Below are 15,835 nucleotides of genomic sequence, written 5' to 3'. Positions count from 1 at the left end.
ATGCTACCGGTAATCAATTGACGAATTGGCGTTGATATGATGACTGGTATGGGTTTAACCAGGGTGTCCCTGTCAGTGCCACGGTCATATCTCATGGGTGTCACGCGGCCTCAGTATATAGAGAGTAATGTGATGGAAAGTAGAAACGCTGCGCGAGGAACCGAGTGGTCCCGCCTGCTCTTGTTGTGACTGTTGCATCCTTTTGAATGTTTTATTATGGCGAATAAATAGCTTTTCCAGTAATTTAAATACGGTATCCAAAAAAAAAAAAAAAACCTTATTCCTGACACAAAGGCTTAATTTGACTAAGTTGTTTGTGGTATGACTATAAAATAGGAGCAAAATGGTTTCAAATGATATCTCTATGCAAGTTCGGTCATGCTTTACAGAGCACTTTTGCTGAGAAAAACAGAAACACCCGTGGGTGTTGCACCGTTCTTTTAGGGTGCCATTCCATTATGTTATTCCTAAATTGTTGCTAATTCTATGTGTTTTGTGTGTTAATTTCTTGGTATACATAAATTGTTTACTATTGACTATGGGGATCACTACTTCAAGTTGACAAGCTTCGCTTTTATAGTGATCCCCATAAAACCACATGTTTTGTTTACATTACATGGGATGTGTGAATAATTAAAAATTTCATTGGTTAACCCCAAAAAATTGACATTTTAACGACCAAAGAATAATTTTGTTTGACAAAACCTCAATGAATGCCAAGCTTGCAAATGCCATTGAGCCCTGAAGAGTGTTCAAGTTGATTTTACCATTTGACAGTGTTCAAGTTTCAAGGCTTGGATTGCACCCTTTACAATCCGGTTGGCAGCAAGGGCGCCCTCCGGACCATCTGTTGCGAAAAAATGACGCTGGTAACAAACAACTAACCCATGCTGTCATATCGCTTGCAAGTACCAGTGATAAAACGTAATGGATACCTAATTATAAGCTGGCAACGCACTAGAGCGGTGACATTATTTTCTCCATCGATGCGTGAAAACGATGACGTGAGTAAGTTTTCCGAATGGAAAATGCATTAATTAACTGAGAAAAACTTACTTGACGACTTTAAATATTTGAGAATATCGAACGACAAGAACATTGACAAGTGCTGTCAATATGGGGGGATCACACAGCGTCTTCACTGAGGCGGAACTCGACGATTATCAGGTAAGAAATGACGGAACAAAACGTTAAAAATTAGAAATAGAAGTCGACAGGGTTTTCATTCTTTCCTCCATGGTTTTTAACGAAGTGGTTCAAATGAAAAGGGATTGCCGTTAACCTAGCAATGTCCCCTTTCTGTGTTTTACTTACCAGCCTATTTAATATCAGAACTATCATGTACATGATGCATGTAAGCTACAACACTCTACATCATGTATATACAACTTGTGTACGCGTGACATATCTTACATTTTTTTTACAATAAAATAAGTTACAACTTTACATGCCTGAGGCTGATGAGCAGGCCATGTATTGTTGGATTTCCTAACGCTCATCTCACACAAGCTACTGTCATCGTACACATCAATAAATGTATGTATGTCCCAAAGGACATGTTTAATAACTATTAAAATAAATAAAAGCTAAAATAATTCAGTCGGTGCTCTTGTGGTTCATGTGCTGTATGTGCATGTGCATGTTTTGGAAACATTTTCAATCCTGGTCTAGAATAAAATTGTCCTGTTTAACTTTAAGTGTACTTTTAGAAAGAAATGGCCTATTTCACAATCTGGGTGAAATGAAGTCCAACTTGAGGTTTTCCTCAAGTACATCGTGCAAAGTGTAGGTACATGTACTTCATTATCGTAGAGTCATGTACAAGGCAGTTTTGATTTTGAGTATGGTAGATATTTAAGTAAGTGTACATTTTCCCTGGCTATATTTCCAGACAAAGCGTTTACATGAGTTTACAACTTCTTCTATTTTGTAATCATTAGTCTTAAAGATAACATTTTGGTTTAAAACATTACTGTCAGGTACCAATGTTGTTGAAAAAAAATCGACAGTGGGTGAACAAACTCATATTTGAATTAAACGGTACTCCAGTCCAGCAAGCTTTGTGTCATTTTAAACAAAATTAAGACCAGTTAACAGTATCAGTGAATGTCTCAAATAGGGTGAAAAATTAGAATAGTTTTATTTTCAATCACAACTGCTGTACTTTCTCCCACCATGTTAACCCTAACCCCCCCCCCAAGGGTTGCTAGCCCTAACCCCCAAGGGTTGCTAGCCCTAACCCCCAAGGGTTGCTAGCCCAAACCCCCCCCCAAGGGTTGTTGGCCCTAACCCCCAAGGGTTGCTAGCCCTAACCCCCAAGGGTTGCTAGCCCTAACCCCCAAGGGTTGCTAGCCCAAACCCCCAAGGGTTGTTGGCCCTAACCCCCAAGGGTTGCTAGCCCTAACCCCCAAGGGTTGTTGGCCCTAACCCCCAAGGGTTGCTAGCCCAAACCCCCAAGGGTTGTTGGCCCTAACCCCCAAGGGTTGCTAGCCCTAACCCCCAAGGGTTGTTGGCCCTAACCCCCAAGGGTTGTTGGCCCTAACCCCCAAGGGTTGCTAGCCCTAACCCCCAAGGGTTGTTGGCCCTAACCCCCAAGGGTTGTTGGCCCTAACCCCCCCCCCCCAAGGGTTGCTAGCCCTAACCCCCAAGGGTTGTTGGCCCTAACCCCCCCCAAGGGTTGCTAGCCCTAACCCCCAAGGGTTGCTAGCCCAAACCCCCAAGGGTTGCTGGCCCTAACCCCCAAGGGTTGTTGGCCCTAACCCCCAAGGGTTGTTGGCCCTAACCCCCCCCAAGGGGTGCCAGCCCTAACCCCCAAGCGCTGTTGGCCCTAACCCCCAAGGGTTGCTAGCCCTAACCCCCAAGGGTTGCTAGCCCTAACCCCCAAGGGTTGCTAGCCCTAACCCCCAAGGGTTGCTAGCCCTAACCCCCAAGGGTTGCTAGCCCTAACCCCCAAGGGTTGTTGGCCCTAACCCCCAAGGGTTGTTGGCCCTAACCCCCAAGGGTTGCTAGCCCTAACCCCCAAGGGTTGTTGGCCCTAACCCCCAAGGGTTGCTAGCCCTAACCCCCAAGGGTTGCTAGCCCTAACCCCCAAGGGTTGTTGGCCCTAACCCCCAAGGGTTGCTAGCCCTAACCCCCAAGGGTTGTTGGCCCTAACCCCCAAGGGTTGTTGGCCCTAACCCCCAAGGGTTGCTAGCCCTAACCCCCAAGGGTTGTTGGCCCTAACCCCCAAGGGTTGCTAGCCCTAACCCCCAAGGGTTGTTGGCCCTAACCTTCCCCATTCACACAAAGTTAAACACCCATATGGGATTTGTGCACAGAAGCTGAGGGATGCTAAACCCAATGCAAATGCCAGCTGTTATGGGCCTACCGGACCTATCCCCACAGAATGATACACTTTACTACTGTTTAATTCTGTGTAGTTGGGGAAGGTTAGGGTTAAAGAATTCGCAAAAAAAGACCCAACTGCATAGTTTGATTTGTGCTACCTTTTAGGTCTTTTGTTTTAATGGGGGTTTAATTCAACAAGATGGGTATCATGCACTAGTGAAATCATGCAGGGTGTGTCGTCTGTATCGGTTAAATATGGCTGTGCCAGAAGCTTGTTCTGTCCGCGTCATGAAGTGACACAGCAGGGGCGGATGTACAAGCCTGCTTGTTATGAACAATCCCTGTGGGGAGTAAATGCCACAGTGATGAGGTGACGTTAAGGTCATCGCATAATGCATGGGAACACTGCCGGTGAAAGTGAGCTTCAGGCTGTTCGTCATCTGGGCTTTGCATGCATGCTACTCACTCATATACATGTATGTATGTATGTATGTATGTGTACACTTATGTACATTCAACTTGCTATAGCACTACTGTTAAGTAATCCTAATGTAAAGAGAAAATTTTCAAGATCCCTGTCTGTTGGATCTTTTATTTTTTTATTTAATTTTATTTTTCTAGTCTTTTTGAAAAAAAAAGAACGGTTATAATGATTTGGTTTATCCTGGTAAACTTGTCATACACATGTACATGTAATAAGAGTTTACTGTATAAATAACTACACATTGCCATATTGCAAACATACATGTACTTGTAGCTCTTTCAGGATGCTTCATTTTTGCTTATGTTCAGTTTTGATTATGTTCAGTTGTATTTGTGATTTATGCTAAAATCGAATGCTTTGGTAGGTATAAATTTTGGCAATGATAATTATTTTATTTCAACTTTTGCAACTCTTTTGTTTTTATCCCAGGAGCTAACATTCTTCAGCAAGAAAGAAATTCTTCAGTAAGTAAATAAATACAACTACTCATAAATGAATTGTCAAAACTTTTGTTCCAAAGATATGTAATACAAAACTGCTGCAAACTGTTTGCTGACTACAATGACCTAAGATACAAGTCTCAAAATATGGAAGGCCTGTCTGACGTTCCGATCCTAGCAGAATCTTTCTCAAAGGCAAAACTTTTGTTCAGTACCGAAGTGGTTTGCAATGCCTGGCATGTAAAAAAAGAAAGTAGCGTGGGATATGTACTCAGTTTGGATTGTTGACTGTATTTTTAATGTACTCTAGTTTTCCTTGAAATAAACCTGCAGTCCCAAATGCCTGCTGCTGCCATTTTGTTAACAGTGTGCACAAGAGATTCCACCTACTGGATCCAGACGCTGTCCGTGCCGACAAGAATGCCCGACTTCCCATGTCTACGATCCTAGAGCTTCCTGAATTAAAGGTTGGTGGAATGTTGTGTCTGCTAGACAGATATGGATGACATGTTCCCGTCTGAGACATGACATGTGATGTTAGTTGGATGCCGTCATTTATTTTTTTTTTTTACTTCTTTTGTAGGAAAACCCTTTTAAAGACAGAATCTGCAAGGTGTTTTCCTCAGCAGACGACGGGTCCCTTCAGTTTGAGGACTTCCTGGATATGATGTCAGTCTTTAGCGATGCCGCTCCCAAAAGCGTCAAGGCTGAATATGCCTTCCAGATTTACGGTGAGTTGATTTTGTAATATTGTAGTCAACAGGAATCATTCAAGACACTTTCAGCTGTTAGAAATTACATTAAATTAGTTGAAATTTGTAGTATAGCATGTGGCATTTTTGGCCCATGATGTTTCAATGAATTGAAAGTGTACTTTTTTCCTGATGTAAATCCAGGGTTTGTGTTTTTCCCCGTTCTCCAGACTTTGACGACGATGACTTCATCAGTAGCACAGATCTCCGTGAAGTGGTCAACAGGCTGACCGGAGAGCAACACTTATCAGATGCCGACATGCAACAGCTCATTGACAATGTAATGATGCTATCAATTATTATCAATAACTGATTTCCCGGAATCTGTCTGAGGTGCTTACAACCATATCAGGCAGCCGTAGGCACTTTCTTTTCTGGTTGCATTTACCCCTTTCTATTTTTAGTACCTAAGAAGTAAAAAGCAAACATTTTATTCGTCCCTTTAGGTTTTGGAGGAGTCCGATTTGGATGATGACGATGCTTTGTCATTTGCAGAGTTTGAACATGTGATCTCCAAATCACCTGACTTCATCAAGTAAGTATCATGTGGACATTTATTCCTATGGTTTTGAATTGAAATGAGAGGGTAGGATTTGTTTGACTTTGAAGCCTTCATGTTTGGTCCCAGTTTTTGGACCGAGAATGTTCACAATGATTTGCCCACCCATGTTGACAATGTTTTCACACATTACTGGCTGCATTGTCTCTACACAGTTCCTTCCGGATCCGTTTGTAAGCAGCGATGCATCGCGTCCCGGTTTGGCCTGGTGCTAGATATTGTGCACTGTGTATTCGTAAGCTACTCAGAGAAAGTCAAACGACGATTGAAGAGTCGTGAAGCATGACCGGGCTTGTAGAATAGAAAAAAATCCATCACACATGCGGTTTTGTGTTTCCTCTTCACCCTGATGGAAATGCATGTACCGATTAATAACCCGTCTCTACATCATCAACGAAATTATGACTTCTTTTTGTATATAGTTGTATTTTTCCCATAGTGCCTGGTTACAGTCTTTTTAATCGAATCATCTAAATTGAATGAATTTGTACATTTTTAATACAGATCAATGCCTTATGTATTTTTATCTATTTACTGAAAGAAAGATTTTTAAAGGTTTGAGATGTTGCAGATTTTAGTGCCTGATAAATCTTCCATAAATCTTGATTGGCAATACATTTACCAGTGCATGTAGTGTTGATTTTTACATTAACTTGGAGCTGTAACGAGAGCGTACAGTCTTTTAGGTGTTCCTTTCGCATTGTTGGAGTCTCTTCAACATCTTTTTTCCAATACCAGATTTCCACTTTGGAACCAAGCCCTACACTAAAACTGTAGATCTCCGTGTAGTCCATCAGAGAAGTTCTGTGTTCTTCCTTAAATAATTCATTGGCGCAAATGTGGTTGGCCTATGAGTATTATGCAGATCTTGACAATGCTGCATGTAATGTCCACGCATTGTAGTCACCAGGTCCCTTATTTCGCCACTTACTGTGAAAACCAGACTTGACAATGGGTTGTGAAATCAGGGCCCTGATGATTATACAGTCATGGATGTTGGATAGAAAGGCTGTTTGAGTCAAATCGTAAGTGCCTGTATCCAAAAATCTAAAAGAAATCACAAATAACCGAAGGATTATTCCCGATTGTATAAAAAATAGAGAACCAGAGTTTACCTCCACACATACTGAGATGAGTACCTGGTACTAGAAATGGGATAAATTCAGTTCCCATAGTTCCATATAGAGGGTTTGCATGGCTGCCATCTTGGAAGCCAGTGCTTTTGTAACCCTAGGGCACGTACAAAGGAGGTTTCCCTGTGGAACAAAAGAACTGCCCACCACACAAAACCTCTATACACCTTGTATGCTCTAGGACTCCTAGTGGGCTGAAAAATACTTTGGAACACTGATAAGGTCCTGTGACCTGTTCTTATTAATTTGTCCCCCCCCCAACAAAAATCATCTTACCTGCAGTGTTGGACAGGTTAAACATTATCAGTAGTGTCTCGATTTTGTCCAACTCCAGTCGTTGCACAATTATTTCCGTGGAGATAGCCTTGCACCTCAGGCATTTGTCTACTTATTAGACCTGAATTAAGACTTGGTTGTGGTACCAACAAAAAAATGTATCCAAAGAGTAAAAGCGTATGAGGTACAGGTGTGCAAACAAGTGACCGCACACTTTGTACGTGTAGTTCACTGCAAGAGGTAGGCAAAGTTTTAGGCAGCATTGTTGTGTGTGTGAGTTACTTTGTGCCTGATCATAACATATTTTGTCAGTTCGCAGTTTCAGCAGGTGTGTTGTAATGTTCATGAATGAAATTGAGTCCTGCGTGAATTTGATGCATTGCAACAAATCTTGATCAGTGATTTGAATTGATTTGAATACAGATGAAGTGATTTCTCGGGGCAATGCAATTTGGATCGTTACGAACCGCAGTGTGAATGAATGAAAGTTACCATGGCAACTTGACACATTGCATCTAATGGTCTTCCAGAAATATCTTTGGCAGTTGAATTGTCCTGATTTCCATAGTCCAGGTCATGGGTAGACTCCCATTTGCACAACAGCTAATGTGGTTATATCAGTGGAGTTGTTACGCCCCAACTATAGCATCAGTCCCAACTATAGTTGGGCCCGTCCCAACTAGAGTGCTACAGTTGGGCCGGCCCAACTTCAGCAGAGAGGTCCTGTGTGCATGATCTGCCCAGCATGTGCCAAAGTCATATTGTTTACAAATGTCATGTCATTGGTCATAGGGCCAAGTGCCACATTTTTAATGATTTGTGTCAAGTGTGAGACACATTGACTTGGATAATGTTAAGACATTTCCCACAGACATTGGTCAACAATAGTTGGGCCAGCCCAACTACAGCACTACAGTTGGGACTGTCCCAACTATACATGTAGTTGGATGTTATGCTATAGTTGGGGTGTAACCGAGTCCAGGCATTCTGTGGGCAATTGTAAAGGGAGGCAACTTCTATGTACTTTATATTTTTGAAAAATTTTGTAGAATCCAAAGTAAAGGTAGAAGCAAATTACTACTGTTTATTGGTCGGAATGCTGATTGAGTTTTTCAAGTTCACCCTTTACAAAGCCTTGTCACAATCCTATTGCTCTCTGACTGGAAATGCGTCAAAGTGATCACTTTTCAGTGAATTAAATGAGATATTCAACGACACTCAGTTGAGAAAAATGTGTCAAATTTATTTTGAAATGTTCGATTCGCATGGTGCTCTTGATTTGGAGTAAAACATTTCTCTGAGTAGCAATACTGGTCATAAGAAGTGAGAACCTCCCTAGTTTGTACTTTGCTCAGAGGTTTGCTTCACAAACTGGTTTTTTTTTTTTTTTTTAAATCAGCACCACTTCTTAGAGGCAACATGGCAGCTTTCAATGATAACGTATCACAACCCTACCATAGCAAGCAATGACACTTTGCCTTGAGTTCAGCTGTAAGGTCCCCCTTGCTGATTGGACTGCCTTCACTCAATGAAAATCACATTACACCCCTAAAAGAGCAATTGGGTTCTGTAACATGACCTTAATTTTCAGCCAGGATAAGTCATACCTTTCACAGCAAAACGGGGATCAATGTCCGATACCATGCAAGCACTGGCTGAAAGTACACATTTAAAGAAATTAATATACAGGTTTGTCTAAAACAATCCTCACCTAGGCCCAAGTCTCAATATATATGGGTCATGTGTCAAGAACAATGAGTGATCAGACTATTTTGGCTCCGTGTATCTAAGCGTGTGTATTTGCTACTCACTGCCTAGGCACGCCATGAGGCGTGTGAACTATGCACGCGTTTGATGCGGAGCGCACTGAGTACACGCAACCAATTTATTCTGGCGTGTGTGGTCTTTGCATACACGCAGAACGCTTACAAGAACCCGCTTTGTAACCACCTGTCTTTCTTTTACCGATTGGGGGTGCATTTCAGCTTGGGAAGGATTATATTGTAACATTGATAATGTTATGTGTACATGCATGGAGAGTTGACAGAAAAGTTCAACAGACATTCAGTCTTACCTAAATATATACAGACACATGCACTGTCATTCAATCATAGTTCACGCATGCTGAGTGTCGTACTTAATACACCATTTCTTATATCAGCGCTGCATATTACAAATGTATACAATGTATGTACATTTATGTTTATATAAATGTCCAATGGTGCCAAGATTTATAAAAAAAAAAATCCTGTTTTATTTCAACAATACTATGTTACAACTGCTAGCAATTAAGATATTACAATGTTCTCTTTCAGACATTTCCTATTTACGTATACATGAACACATGCATGCCGTTATCTACATCAAGGCCTTTTCACTAATACTTTAAAGATACAAGTTGTGTTACATGCATTTTTTTTCATTTACATCATTTTACATTTTGTAGACATGTTGGAAATTCTGATGCACCAAAGAGTATGGAGAACTTTAAAAATTTACATTACACTTTCAAATAATACAATTTACAACCCTGAAAATGATATTGGGAGATGCCTTTAGAAAACGGAAGAGAGAATGAAGTTTTCTCTCTATTCTGCAGGCCAATTGCATTACAACTGTCAAGTCCTGATGACTACGGCCAGTCAAAATGCTGGTTGATCATCGTAAAGAATTGCTCGTTATAGGGTCTGAAAAATTCCTGCAGCTTTTGTATCACCTCAGGTGATACCTTCGGGTGTTCTCTCCCTTTGCTGGGTGCCAGGCACTTGCTGTTGCGATCACCAGCCAAGCAGTAGAAACCTGAAGTGGCATTGAAGTAAAAATTATCGGACGTGATGAAATCGGGGATCCCGAGAAACTGTTCCACCTTCTTCATCTCTGGCAAGGGGTCGGTGATGAGTTTGTCCCCATCGACGAAGTGCATCTGGCGGAGGGGAAAATACTTCAGCCAACGTTCCAGGTGCTTGCTGTACATACTGATCTGAATTGCCTTGTAGGAAGTGCGCACCTCTCCCTCAGACATGACTGTCTCCTCGAAGCTCACGCCCACCATCTTGGAAACCCCCTTGGACACGATTTGGGTGTAGTCGGAGATCACCCGGGTGGTGGGGTCCCGGACGATAACCAGCAGCTTGACATCTTTGTTCATAGCGTGGATGTCTTCCGGCGCCGTCTCCGTGATGAAGTAAGAAGGGGTCTTCTCAATGGTAATCTGGCCCGGCAGAGAAGGCTGCATCTGCCGCCGGTACCAATCCAGGCCCCGGTCATAGTTCTTGTCAAAGAAGTGTACCTCAGGACCACAGGCCGCTATCTGTGGGTGGTTCTCCAGCATCTCCAATAGTGCCCGGGTACCACATTTCCGTACACCTATAATAATAGCCTGGGGGAGTTTCCGCGTTGTATCCGCTAAACGTGGAGATGAAGTCTTCTGCTTCTTCAACCTCTTCTTCATCTGCCGGCTCATAACGCCCTGCTCCAGAGCCTTTTTTTCCTCCGTTATCCTCTGCTGGCGGATGTGGTTCTTAATGTCGGTTATCTTGCCCGCCACATCCTCTTTCGATTCCTCCACTTCTGCAGCCAAGGCTGGCAAATATCCGTTAGACTCAACGTCAGTTGCAGCAGGTGTGTCACTGATGGCATAGTGGTGGAAGGTTCGGGCAGCGCACAGTAACCCATGCAAGTGTTTGGAGTACCAGACCCGACTGACAAGAGTCAGGGTAAGGATAATGCTTAGGAAGAGGAGAAATATCTTATGTCTGGTGGTGAGAGATGCTGCCATAGTGAATAAGTCAGCGATGCTTTGGTGGGTTGATCGGTGGTCAATGGTCACAGTCTGGAACCAAGGTTTTACGTCATTTCTCTGTCAATTGGAAAAAGTGTATGTTTACACCATGATACACTTGGCATCTTGTACCGTACATGTGCATGTTGGAATAAAAGGCTAAAATAATAATACTTCTGGAAACAGATAGAAAGCATCCCTGACCCTGGGATGCCTTCTAAAACAATGGCCATCATGGCTATTCTTTGCTTTTCAACTATAGTTTTTGGCCCAAAACTTTATCCAATCGAAATTGCAAACTAGCAACATCTAACACTGATCTAATCATGTTAGCAAGGGTTTACAACTATATACTTACCAATATGATAATGAGGCTATCAAGTATCATCATAATTATGTAGTATGACAATATCTGCCATCTAGCACATGGCTGGGAATGTGCATAGGCCTACTGATAGGGACAGAAATGGGATTTTTGAAGTTGCTCTATAAGCTTTATGACTGTGTTGTGTTGAAAGAGGGGATAATTCTGAGCACATTGATACCAATATGTCTGTATTTGGTCGAGGCGTTGCTGAGATATGGCGATTTGAATTTTCTGAAAATGGGAATTTTTCGTTCTTTTTCTTAATGGAGATCATGGTTAAAGTAGTGCCACATTTTGTGTGTTTACAGCAGTAAACAAAATGATAAACAAATTGAGTCACAGAAAACATCTCTGTTGCTCATTTATTTTCAGGCGTTCTTTTTTGAATCAACAAAATTGTATGCACAGTGTATGTTGTACACATAAATCTATGTGTGGAATTTTGTTTACAAATAGGGTGGTCATGGAAACGCGGCTATTTACGTTTTTCCTCAATTGGTTGTAATGAGCCCCAATTTTACAGTTCAAACTTCATAATATCAATGAAAAACTGATGAATCACCCTGACTTGAAATTGGATGAAAATTGGGATTACGATTAATGAGTTATTTACGACAGCATTTGTTTACTAATTTATAGTGTAGTAAACAATGTAGTAAACAAATTGAAGCTTCCATATCTTCGGATATGAAAATGCTAAACGGATCCTGTTTTCACTATATTCCAATAGATTAACATCTCTTTCCAATTTTAAGGATTCATAACAATTCTAAAGGTAGATTATTGGAGAAGGTTGCCATAGAAACAGACAAAAAACTTTGTATAAAATAAGTTAATTTGCCGTATCTTTAGACATGAAAAGGCGAGAAAATTGCCATTTTCTTTATGTTAGCCATATTTTTCTGTTTCCAGTGTTTAGGTGGAATAAAAAAGTATGTTAGCCATACTTTTCTTTTTCCAATGTTTAGATGTACAGTATTACTGAAAAGTATGCTTAAGCCTAATACTGGCAGTAACCAGTTGCCATGGAAATGATTAATTCAGTTGAAATTTTCATGGTGATAGCAACAGCACAGTTTAAGAAATTTTAACTTCAGATCAGGGACCATTTTTAACAGTACATGTATGTACACAATGATATTGCATTTTTCTTGTCACATTAAACCCTCAACTGGATAAAACATTAGGAAGATAATAAAATCTTAAATCTAAAATCTGAAACAAGTCAAATTCTAGAATCTTTGAAATTTGACATACTTTAACGTTTCTGTTTGGTTCAAATGAACCATCTATTTATTACCACACAGTAATTCAGTGCAGTTGGTTGCCCTGAAGTATGTATTAATACAGACAAAAGTTTGGGTAGCCAAGAGCATACATTAAGAGATTCAACGCATTTTCTAAAACGAATGAGTTTTGTTTCACATACATGTACATGTGTATTCAGGGCCATGAACTGTAACACAAAAGTAATGCATTGCTCTACGGATGACATGTAAATGAACAGTATGCATGTATTGAAATTGTTCACACATCCCATGCAATGAAAACAAATAAAAAGGGACCTGTATTATGTAACGAGCAATAAAGTCATATTAAAACTATATATGCATGTACATGTACATGCAATACACGTGCATCTTGGTTCATTTTGAGTTTAGTTTCAAATCCAATCATATTTATATTTTATAATCCTAACTTCATCTCACATTCTTACTTCTGGCTTGTTTTTGAAAGGAAAACATGGTTAATTCTTCAAAGTTGCTGGAAAGTAAGTCAGCTTTCTAAGCACCAGTTGTGGTTTCATCCGTTTAACAAACTGTAAGAAGTTAACTACTGGTAGGTGAACCAGTTCCTTGCATGATTTTAATAATACAGTTTGTCTGATTTTCTCTGATATAGCTTAGTTTTCTTATTGCTGACACTTAAGAATATTAAGGCAAGAATGAAGTTTACAGAAGTCCTAGAAAGAACAATTTCTTTATGTACAAGTAGGTCTACTTTGAGGATATAGGCATCCATTATGTCCTACAATCAGAAATTGAAAATGAGGTGTGAGTGAAGACCCTTTTCAACATACAGGAACAATGGTGATAAGAACAGATTCAGATGCTGTTTAATATTGAACACATTGAAATGCATTATTTTCTCTTTATGTAGTTATGGGTGGATTAGGAGGGAACAATTTCCAAGTTGCCATCTCTGTAATCCTCAACAAGTTTGTATGAGTACACAGCTTCATCGTCATCTTATGTGATGTTGAACCAGTGAGGAAACCCAGGAACCTGACTAATGACTTCACCCGTGTACATCTGTCTCTCCCCATCCTCAGAAGCAAAGTAGTGGCTGACAGTTTTACCGACTAGCAATGGAATTGTTACATTCATGTCATCACGTGTGGTTGTTTGAACTGACTCCCCATCGGCTAAAGAAGTTGCTGCATCAATAAACAAATTGTTTACACAATGCTGAAATTGTTTCTGCTATTGAAACTAGGAAGTGAAGTCCACAGAAGAAATTGTTCATTTCAATCAACTTTTGCTTGGCAGTCTTGCTTAAAGAATCCCAGTTATCTGTTATTTTAGGAAGGCATGACTCTCTATAAGACTGGAGGATTGCATTGAACTTAGATTCAGTAGCAGCACGATCACTCATTGTGTTCTTAATCTCACACAGTATTTTAGAACCTACATCGTCTTTTCCATGGCAGATGTCTGTGATATCGTCTTGAATCTTCTTAAAAGTTGTAAGGGTATCCCCAGCACTTTTTGAAACCATTTCTCTTAAACCTAAGACAAAGTTGTTATACTCTGCATCAGTAACTGTGTATGTCATTTAAACATCACCCTGTTTTGGCGTTTCATCCAATCCTGGACCGCCACAACTGAGTTGGGATGCCCATGACTTTGAAGGAAATGGGCTGTTTAAAAACGGACAGAAAAAGAAGACTTCATAATTCCAAATATCTGCCGAATAGTTTGTTTTATTAAAGGAATCTTCTTTCAATAAATCATAAAATTGAAGGATATTAATCCATTAAGCATACAGTGTTAACATATTATGTAAACAAATAAAGATTGTGAAAAGGCAATTATAACATAAATAGAAAAGAATCAAAACTAAACATTCAAATGACTTACCAAGCAACAGTAAAGCAAACCAGAATGTTTGGGGCATTTCATATGACAAAAATCCACCATACAAATGACCACGTCTTTTTCTCGAAGATTTTTAGATGTAGAGCTCCACTTGTTAAAAAAACTTCGAAGAAATTTTTCAAAATTTCAGTTTTCATCCAAAATATAAAGTAAAAAAAAAAAACTTGGACAGAACACTCAGATATGAAAAACATAATTTTAACTTAAATGAGTCGGTGTAATTTTTTTAAATACATTAAAGTTAACAATAAAAACTTTGAAATAAATATTGTTAAGTCTTTTGTCCTTCCTATTCAGCCTTTCTTTATTGGAAGTCTCATAAAATTCCAGGTTCATTCATCATTTCACCCATGGTGTGCATGTGGACAGTCATTTCATATTCCAAAAAAAAATTAACATCGACATATTCATGTATAGATGTAAGAGCTGATAAATGTTTGGTTTCAAAGTCATTTCCCCAAACAAATCTTCATCAAAAATGATGTTACACGAAATGCAAAGGTGCGTGAAAAAAGCTCCGCGCTGCGCGCTGTACGAAACAACGCGGCTACACCACCGCGCACACGATTGTTGACAGACCGTGCGACGCGTTGGTCCCATGGCGGTCACTCGGCGTGTTACGCTAACTTATTTCGCTCGGCGGTCAAATGCGCTCACAGTCTTTTATACAAGTTCAAATGATTAAGGGTATTTATAACCTGAAAATTTCAAAAATGGACACTAGTTTCTTGTATATACGACAGAAATGCTCCAAAATCGCTTGTAGAAGAACCAACCTCCTTTTCACGGCCGTATTTCGAAGAAAAATCGGGCGAACTTCGCCAAAACTTCGACGAGGTGCTGACGGAAGTCGTCAGCTTGCCGTGTGTGAAAAACGAAGCGATTTGAGAATGGTGCTGTGTGGAAGAACCGGTTCAAACCGGAGAGTTCCGGTTTGGAGACGCGAAACCAAACTTTTGTACACAAAACTGTACGTGCGCAGATGATGTGCGCAGTAGACCGTTGCGGTCCCTACTACTGATATGATAAATACGTGTCCACGTCTGCTAACACTAAAAAAAAACAGTCATATGACTGCATACAACAACGTAGCTAGACTCACTTAGGCAAGTACTAAAATCATGTAGCCTTAATCATTTATATGTAATATCACGAGGATCAGATGATGTAGGCTTACTTTACGGTTTAGTATGCCCCCAACACGATGTAGGCCTAGGCCGATACAGTATTCATACGTGTCATAATCGTGCTGCTGGTGTCAGGCTGTGCCTAGCGACTGTGGTCATTTTGTCAACTTTGTATATAGTAAACACAAGCCAAAGCTGCTTTCATAATATAACTCACCACTTTCAGTCTAAAGGCATGTCAGAAAACCCAGCAGTACATATAGATTCTCGTAATCTTGTGCAAATGCATTCTTAACATCCTGTATGTAGAGCCACGGAGGAAGGAAGGCCCGCGAGAAAACGATTAAAGACACGATGGAGGATCAGGTCCAAGCTTTTGTTTTCGGAAACGGCGCCCTCTTTCGTTCAATACTAAGCTCTGTTTCCCAAAC

General features: G+C 40.4%; 2 protein-coding genes and 1 long non-coding RNA gene across 3 annotated transcripts; 2 read left to right on the top strand and 1 right to left on the bottom strand.

Annotated features, from left to right (window-relative positions):
- The first annotated feature begins 942 nt into the window (after positions 1-942).
- LOC110980242 (calcium and integrin-binding protein 1-like) lies at positions 943-8,192 on the top strand. The gene is made up of 7 exons (XM_022236741.2): positions 943-1,167; positions 4,241-4,275; positions 4,619-4,718; positions 4,835-4,982; positions 5,174-5,283; positions 5,450-5,538; positions 5,718-8,192. Exons 1-7 carry the CDS (start codon positions 1,117-1,119, stop codon positions 5,737-5,739), a joined length of 555 nt encoding a protein of 184 aa, XP_022092433.1. The 5' UTR covers positions 943-1,116; the 3' UTR covers positions 5,740-8,192.
- A 1-nt stretch (position 8,193) lies between these two features.
- On the bottom strand, positions 8,194-15,768 carry LOC147796079 (heparan sulfate glucosamine 3-O-sulfotransferase 1-like). The gene is made up of 2 exons (XM_087148450.1): positions 15,622-15,768; positions 8,194-10,830 (listed from the first exon to the last, which is right to left on the bottom strand). The coding sequence occupies exon 2, from the start codon at positions 10,747-10,749 to the stop codon at positions 9,604-9,606; it is 1,146 nt and encodes a 381-aa protein (XP_087004576.1). The 5' UTR covers positions 10,750-10,830; positions 15,622-15,768; the 3' UTR covers positions 8,194-9,603.
- On the top strand, positions 12,832-14,552 carry LOC147796080 (uncharacterized). The gene is made up of 2 exons (XR_015428248.1): positions 12,832-12,958; positions 13,280-14,552. It is a non-coding gene; the product is annotated as an uncharacterized LOC147796080 (long non-coding RNA).
- Positions 15,769-15,835: the final 67 nt, after the last annotated feature.

The sequence above is a fragment of the Acanthaster planci genome, linkage group LG18 (genome assembly GCF_054643075.1).
Source record: "Acanthaster planci isolate LZ-2023a linkage group LG18, COTS_SCS, whole genome shotgun sequence".
Classification (NCBI taxonomy): domain Eukaryota; kingdom Metazoa; phylum Echinodermata; class Asteroidea; order Valvatida; family Acanthasteridae; genus Acanthaster; species Acanthaster planci.
This window is presented reverse-complemented; position numbering and strand designations above follow the sequence as displayed.

What these genes read in the sequence shown, in the direction of transcription:
- LOC110980242 (XM_022236741.2), top strand. Translation starts at nt 1,117, where the DNA reads ATGGGGGGATCACACAGCGTCTTCACTGAGGCGGAACTCGACGATTAT. An exon ending in CGGAACTCGACGATTATCAG is followed by an intron (nt 1,168 to 4,240) that starts GTAAGAAATGAC and finishes TTTTTATCCCAG; the next exon opens with GAGCTAACATTCTTCAGCAA. An exon ending in TGCAACAGCTCATTGACAAT is followed by an intron (nt 5,284 to 5,449) that starts GTAATGATGCTA and finishes TCGTCCCTTTAG; the next exon opens with GTTTTGGAGGAGTCCGATTT.
- LOC147796079 (XM_087148450.1), bottom strand. Translation starts at nt 10,749, where the DNA reads ATGGCAGCATCTCTCACCACCAGACATAAGATATTTCTCCTCTTCCTA.